We start from the raw sequence: 8275 nt of genomic DNA on the forward strand, positions 1-8275 counted from the left end.
TGGAAAGCAGCATGGTGGAAAAGGACCTGGGAGTGTTGGTTGACAGCTGGCTGAATATGAGCCAGCAGTGTTCCCAAGTGGCCAAGAAGGCAAACAGGATCCTGGCTTGTACCAGAATAGTGTAGCCAGCAGGACTAAGAAAGTGATTATCCCTGTGTACTTGACACTGGTGAGGTTGCACCTCAAATACTCTGTTCAGTTTTGTTCCAAGCACTTCATCTTCTTTCTTGTAGTGAGGGGTACATGTCCAAAGAAGGACAATGAAGTTGGTGAGGAGTCTACAGCAGAAGTCTTATGAGGAGCAGCTGAGGAAACTGGGGTTGTTTAACCTGGAGAAAAGGAGGCTCGGGGAGACCTTATTGCTCCCTACAACTACCTGAAAGGAGGTTGTAGTGAAGGTGGTGTCAGTCTCTTCTCCCAAGCAACAAGTGCTAGGACAAGATGAAATGACCTCAAGTTGCACCAGGGGAGTTCTACATTGGATATTAGGAAAAATTTCTTCACCAAAAGGGCTGTAAAACCCTGGAACAGGCTGCCTAGGGAAGTGGTGGAGTCACCACCCCATGAGGAGGTGTTTAAAAGACATGTAGATGTGGTGCTGAGGGACATGGTTTAGTGGTGACTTGGCAGTGCTGGTTTGATGGTTGGACTTGATTATCTTAAAGGTCTCTTCCAACCAAAATGATTCTGTGGTTTTTATGAAACATGAGGTTAGTGCTTTTATGAGGGAGGAAGAGTTGAGATCTGATATTTTTAGAATGACTGTAGTGGGCACCCTGCTGTCCTGACTGAGAGATTAAGTTCTGTACCACATGAGGACACGAAAGGCTGTCACAAGCCAGAGTGAAGTGGCAAGCCTGCACAGAAGGGGGCAGGGAAGAAGATATTACAGGTTACTTTCAAATGGAAATTGGCAAAAACATTTATAAAAAAAAAACCTGCAACGTGTCATAGTGAAATTATTTTTTAAAAACAGTATTTGCTGAGTTAGTAGAGGAAGTAGAATTTTTTTTTTTAATTGAACAAGCAGGAAATTGGCTTTTCATACTGCAATTCAACTATCAGCCTTGGGTGTAAATTTCAAGGTGCAATGAGATTGGTTGATGGATGTTTTGGAATTTTGGTAAGCGCATTGTGTGACTGCACTAAGTATTTCTTGTTTGTGGATTTCCTGGCTGGCGCTAATTCTGCATTCTTTAACTGCTTCCATGGGCTTGGAAGACCTGATGTTCACAAGTTACATTCTTTATGGTCCTGTTGTAGCACTATTCAGCAACTTGAGGGCTTACTGTGAATTAGTTACAAAATTCATTTGGCTCTTGCAGTGCAGTTTGAGCGTAAGAAGATTCTCAGGGTTTTTTGCAAGATTTCTGTAACTGTAAAAAAATAATCCCGTATAGACACTTCTAAATGTGCAAGAAAATAACTGTATTTAGTGTGTGAGTTTCTTTCATTTTGCTGATGGTGCATGTTCAATGCCACTCAGCAAAGTTTTGGGCATTTGCAGTCATGGCTGAAAAAAAATCCCTCGTGTCATTTGTGGTAAATGAACTTATGGCTGACAACAGAAAACTTTACCATCATGATTATTTTTGACAACTTGTAGCTTTTATGTGCTTATTTTTTTTCCTGTAAAATGTTTTTAACGGTTGCTGTTCCTGACGTTCCCAGACGTTGGAGCAGAGCAGCTCTGCCGCCACCGGAGGGGCGCAGGGAGCGAAGCCGAACTCCCCGCAGCCGTGCGCGCCGTGTTGGAGAATGAGGCGGAGTGTCGTCTTCGCAGCAAGTGCTTGTGGTTGTAGACAACGTTGATGTAGAGTTAGGCTTAGCAGTAGCAAAGGGAAGATCAACAGTTGCTATTGGCAAGTCAAATATGTTACAGAAACATAGAAAATAAGAATGCAGGAAGGATATTAATGTAAAGCTTGTGCATAAATAGTTATTTGCTTGCTGCACAGACTTCTGGACTAAGTATGTTCATATGTTAACATTCTAGGATTTGTACTGAGAAACAATGATTATCTCTAAAACTTAAATTGTTAAAATGCTTGTCACTTCTAATAAATCCATTGTTATTTTCTAGCTTGAAGAAAAAGCTCGACTTGAAGCAGAAGCCAGGGAGAGGGAGCATCACCAGTTGCTTGAGGAGCAGAGGCGGCGCGAGGAAGAAGAGGAGGAGAGGCTGAAACAAGAATTACAGCGGCTTCAAGAGCTTCAGCAGCTGCAGGCTGTGAAGAAAAAGAAGAAAGAGCGAACAGGTAAAGACTGTCAGAAGGTGGACATGCTTACTCGAAACTGCCAGGCAGTGAAGGAACCTGTCCCAAACGCACCTGAAGACATTCAGAACGGTACACTTGAGCAATCAGAAAAGATAGAAACCTCCTCTGGGTCACTGTCAAGACATGTGAATCATACAGAACAGAGGCCGATTGCGGAGACGGGCTGTGAACTATCCAACCCTGTAAACACTAGAGACTCAAAGCTGCTTTATCAGAAAGACGGGAGTGTAAAGCAGCATGAGCCCCTCTCTTTTCTGCTTGATATTATGCATCAACATAAAGAAGGAAACAGCAAACAGAAACTAAAGCAGATAAACAAACCGTGTGCTGAACAAGTGAAAAAGCCTGTTGATTCCCCCAAAGCAGCTGAGATTCAGACTAAAACCAGAAACCAAATAGAATCCAAAGCAAAAGCAGCAGAGCTCCCAACACTTGCAGAACCTAAAAAAGAGGAGAAGAAATTAAACAATAACAAAAAACAGCTGAACCATGTAAAGGAAGAGAAAGCACCTGTTCCAAGTGAATCCCCTTCACCAAGTGAACACCAACAAAATAGTAAGCTTATACTTGCAGATTCTCCTCAACCAAAAGGCAAGAACAAGAAAAACAAGAAGAAAAAAGGGGACAAAGTCAACAGTTCCATTGGTACGTATGTAAGAAGGTTGAAGAACTCAAGTTGGTTTTTGTTGTTACCATTTTATTGTGATCAAATTCAGAAGTTTGGAATCTTATTCGTCAGTCATTCTTGTAAATGTAATTTAGAGAAACATAAAAACTGGTGTCAGGAAAAGGCAAGCTGTTGCAGTTCTAATTGGGAGGTGCATATAATTTTAGTGACGGGTGCTTTAAAGAAAGAATAAACTAGCGCAGGCCTATCTTGGTTAAAATAAATACTTAATTTAGTAGTATGCTGAAATCTGGTATGAACTTATTCAAAAGCAAGATGGTTTCTCATACAGCATAAAGAGTATAGTCTGAAGTCGACCTTACTCTTTGAGCAAGGAAAATTAGGGGATTCTGCAGCCAAAGGATGTTTGCTCTGTCATAAATATGCTTTTTTTAAGTGGAAATTATTCCCTCATATATTAGTTACATTAACAAGTAAATAAATATAAGAACTAATTTTCTGTTTTATTTGCCAGAGTGAAAACTTAGAGTGGGATATTAATTAGTTGATAATACTGAGTGTTTTCTTTTAATATTAGTTTATGCTAGTAAACAGATTTTATTTATTTGATAGAAATAATAAAAGCATAGACTAAGTTGACTCAAACAAGTTGCACTTGCAGAATTTTCTTCCCAAAGTTTGTTTGTTTTTTTTTAATTTTCCTGAAAACCTCTAATGGCTAACACCAGAGGTGAGAAGCACACACAGTGCTAGCTGGTTGGCTTTGTCAGTACACTGATCAAACTGCCATTCTCAGGCACCAGTTTATTCCTGCACGTGCTTGGTCTCTACTGGGACTGCCAGTTGGGATGGCAGTTGTGTGGTATGGACGTCTGTCTGCTGAGAGCACCCGGTCATTCCCCTGGGATCACCTGGTGGTTGAGTGGTAACGGTGCATTCATTAACGGTCTGTTCTCCAGAATGACTTAATATTGCTCTTCTCACTGATGATCTGTCTGGTAAGCACAAGAAGTTAGAAGACCTTAATCCTCTGGTAGTCTTTGCCAATGTTTCAGAATTACTTATGTTTATTAGGCTTTGTTACAAAAATGTAAACCAAGTTCCTAGTTGTTACAGGCTCTAGGTGTAGAGCACAACTTTGTTTTTGTGGTTTCATGGTTGGACTGAGTCAGCCCACCAGTCTTTCTTTTTAACTTCTCTTACGTGCAGTGTTTCCACTCCATCTCAACTGAACAGTGATACAGCGTTGAACCCTTGGTTCTTGTGCAAATTGTGCTTTGGTGTGTTTGGATTTTATCTTTTCTACTTTACTGAGAAGAATGTACTCCAGTCATTGGAGCAAGGCAAAGCTATAGAATTATGAGCAAAAAGAGAAGACTTGGAGGCTCTTGAAGGAGGAACTGTTAAAGACAGGGGTGGTGGCGAAGGGTGTTTACTATAGGGGAGTATAGATAGCTTCCTGCATCTTTTCCTCCTTCCTGCTCCTCACTGTTGTGTTCTACTGCTTAACTCGAGTATCTCTGAAAAATAACATTTAAATGTGGAAAAAAATATAAGTACATGTGTTTCTGAATTTATAAAGAGATAATTATGCTGTTCTCTTCACAGTCAGGACTGGATTGCTACTTTGAGTAGTTCTGACTTTAGAACTACAAGAAAGAAACTGTAATACCAATTTCTACTTAATTGTATCTTCTTAAAGACACAGGGATGATGTACCAAATTAACGAAGACACAAAAAATGAGCTAAGAAAAAGACTTTAGAACTGGAGTAATTGAAAGAACAGGAAAAGGGATTAACAAAGTTTGGGGCTTTTTTTAGACTTGAGTTTAAAATGAAGTCTTAAGGCAGTGACCATTATTGCTTTTGGTGTGATCTCTGTTTGTTAAGCAGTTTATTCTGGCAGAGTATTTAGGTCCTTGCTATGAAAAGGCTGAAGTAAACTAGGGGTATAGGGAAGCCCTGTGTTAATAGGGCTTGTCTTTTTCTTCAGAAGTAAGACTGGGAATGCTTTTAGAAGGGGGTCTTTTGTTCTCATCATCTCAGGGATTCTAAGAGCATCCTGATGTGTATGAGGTGTTTCCCATCAGTTTTCTTTCTTTCAACCTTTTCGAGATGTGTTCTGAAGCTGCGTCAGAAATGACATGGGAATATATGTGTAGTATGGAAAGAGACTTCAAGAAGAAAGTGCTCAAATGGGTTTCTACATTAATGTATGCTTTCTGCTTATATTTTTTTAAGTACAAATGAGAACCAAACAGTGAGGCGGTACAATATACCAACAGACTTTAAAAAGACTTTGTGGCTACAGCTGAGGCCTAAATTCAGGCCATATTAAAATATGTTAAAAAAAAATTCCTAATTGTAGGTAGCTTGGCTTAAACTCTTGCATATACAGACTGATAGTTGGGTCTCAGAGGGAGTACAGCATCTCTGAAGACCCAGAATTCTTAATATTTTTCTTTGTAAATACCATTTGTAAAAATGTTTCTAAAGCTGCCTTCTTAGTAGTAAGACGAACAGATCTCAGGCAGTTGAATGCTATTCATTAGCTGTCTGATTCATTGAGACGTTTGTATAATTTGACCATTCTCGTGTGTATTCCAGGTTTATGGCATCTTTTCCAACAGTAAATTTACTGTTAATTCACTTCTTCCTTGTTCCCAGGGTAACTTGATAAAGGCTGAGGTATAGGGGGTTTAGGAAGTGTCTTTTTAACTTTCAGTTTGTATTCATTCACTTAATCATGAATAATCAATACTCTAAAAAGTTGAGGCAATTCTGCAAAAAATTCTTCAATGCAGCTTCTTCCTTTCTCCTTCTTCCTTCCCCTAGAATCCTAACGTAGTATCATTCTTTTTCCTTTGTAGATGATGTGTTTCTACCCAAAGACATTGATCTAGACAGCGTGGAAATGGATGAAACAGAGCGAGAAGTGGAGTATTTTAAAAGGTGAAGTGTTGTAATCCCTACACATAAAGCTCTTGTGCTTTTTCCCATATGCTGTGGTTTTAAAGAACAAAACAAAACATCCCACAACAAACAAACAGAAAAAAGCCCAAACCAACCCAGCACTTATATAGCTTACTCCTAGCAGAAAAGTCTATGTTGTACTTTGTTCTAACAGAGTAAATCCTCTTACAACTGTCATTCTGAAAACTGTAACAATCACCAAAATTGCACATTTATGAGCACAGATTGTAGCTGGGTAGCACAAATACAGAAATGAGTGCCAGAATCATCTATGAGTTCTCCAGTTTCTCAGAAATGTCTATTCTTTCAGAATATCCTTAGTTAGCATTTTTTTTTCTGTAAGCAAAGTTTGTGTACTTCTTTTATTATCCACACAGACCAAATACTATTGAGTGTTAAAATTTTTGTTTTAAAAAAAAATTCTAATAGGTGTTTTGTTGCACAAATGAGACTTTACACTTTAAATTTCAGAGTAGATACTTCAAAAAGGCTTGTCTGTGACATTTTCTTCCTTGTTGATAGTAGATATTAGTTTGGGATTTTCAGCTGTAGGTGAAGTAGAGACGGTATAACTGTGGGATATTAGCTTATCCCAAGCATAAAGAGAGGATGCTTATGTTAGTGCAGTGACAGTAAAAGCATAACATGAAACTGCTTGTGAAGGTTTTTTCTTCTGCTTTTTGTTTGCTTTTTGATTGAAGGTGCACCTTGCCTCAGTGGAGTTCTTCAGCATGAGTTAACTGTCACTAAAACACTGGCACATGTCACCGTTTTCAAAAAGTTATTCCATAAATTGTGTTCAGTGAAAGAAACTAAATGTATTTTTGTTTTAAAGGTGCTTTTTCCATGCATGTGAGCTACTTATCTGTTGCATTGTAAGCAAATGTCCTTTCCCTAGGTCTTTGTTTCAGGCATAACTTTGCTGTAGTTAGAAGAGGCATATAAACCATGCCATAGGTTGTTCTGCTTTGCACATGATCTACCACTCGTTCTTGCTGTTACAAGTGTTTTGGTAAATACAGCAATGTCACCTCAGTTTCTAGCTAACATTCAGCTACCTTCTGTGCTGCTAACTAGTGTTCTTTGCTACTTCATTCACTCATTCTTCATAATGCAGTGTTGTTTAAAGTGACTGGTTTATGAGGTATTTTTAAGTTATGGACAACTCTTTTAGATATGATTTTTTTTAAGAGGTTTTGTGTTTCTGTATGAGAGCTGCTCTTCAAAAGAGGGCTAACACTTGTGGTTTGATTTCAAGTATATTGGTTTTACTTTATCACTGTTTTCTTTTCAGGTTCTGCTTGGATTCTGCCAGACAGACGAGGCAGAGACTTTCCATCAACTGGTCCAATTTTAGCTTGAAAAAAACCACCTTCGCTGCACATTGAAATGACACAATTTGGGGAAGGAACCCTGCAGGAATCAATGAATGACAACTCCACTTACCTGTCCTGCTGTGCTGAGAGCTTATCTGGTCTTGAGCCAGTGCTGCCTTGCCTTGTCCCCAGTGCTGTGTGGATCTGCACTGAACCCTTTGGCCTGATAATTCTTGCAGACTGAAAAATTGCCACTTTCTACCTGAATTTGTTAGCTTGTGTGCTTGTAGTCTGTGAGTGAGACTTACTTGATTGTAGCTGTATGCCGTTGGAGTTGGAACAATAGCTCTTTTCCATCTCCTTCTGAATGCCTTGGCCTCGAGGACTTTAAATTGCTTAGGCTTGGGTGGAGGCCAAAATACTAGTTTGCATCATCTGCAGTGGCTCCTGTCACTTCTGCATCTAGCTATGTTTTGTCATTCTGACTCCTGACAAAGGAATGGACCTAGTCAGTTGTGCTTTCATCTGCTCCAGAATTCTCCTGACATGACTTCATAAAAAAGAAGCTCTTATGGGACAAGTATTTCCTCAGTTCTTTCACAATCTACTGTTTAAGAGTGTACAAGTTACGCTATTTGTGTTTTGATTTTTTTTTTCCTGACTTGTAGCCAGCTTGTGTAAGAATACTTGCAGAATGAGAAAATTTAAAAAAGAACAGTACTCACACTATCAAATCTGTTATAGAGTGTATAATTGTATTAACACTGAAGCCTAACTGGCTACTTTTTTAACATATTGTTAAGTAATATTAAAATCATGTCTTTCTTTTTGAAAGATGGAATACATTAGTATGGCAGAAGATTTGTGTCTTGCTTTTTTCTGCTTGGGTGGGGAGAGGGAAGAAAGAAACATACCAAAAAAAAAAAAAAAAAAAGGTTTTCTAAATGAAATTTTATCTTCTGTCTAAATTGGTCAGTGAATGCTACTTAACTTTAGCATATTCTTGTTTGCCAGTTTACCCGATGGGAAAAACTGTTACCTGTTACAGCAAGAGACTCCTGCTGCATGCTGGAACTAA

At 38.9% G+C, this 8275-nt stretch overlaps 1 protein-coding gene across 2 annotated transcripts in view; it reads left to right on the forward strand.

Annotated features, from left to right (window-relative positions):
- Positions 1–8076, forward strand: part of FAM193A (family with sequence similarity 193, member A) — a 46688-nt gene extending 38612 nt beyond the window's left edge. For both annotated transcript variants that reach the window (XM_008945279.1, XM_008945281.1), the window contains 3 exons: positions 2084–2924; positions 5779–5860; positions 7176–8076. In XM_008945279.1, the coding sequence (XP_008943527.1) occupies positions 2084–2924; positions 5779–5860; positions 7176–7269 (1017 nt within the window). In that variant the 3' untranslated portion in view covers positions 7270–8076. The remainder of the gene's footprint in view (positions 1–2083; positions 2925–5778; positions 5861–7175) is intronic.
- The last annotated feature ends 199 nt before the right edge of the window (positions 8077–8275 follow it).

Source organism: Merops nubicus, unplaced genomic scaffold, assembly GCF_000691845.1.
Source record: "Merops nubicus isolate BGI_N331 unplaced genomic scaffold, ASM69184v1 scaffold19198, whole genome shotgun sequence".
In the NCBI taxonomy this organism is placed as follows: domain Eukaryota; kingdom Metazoa; phylum Chordata; class Aves; order Coraciiformes; family Meropidae; genus Merops; species Merops nubicus.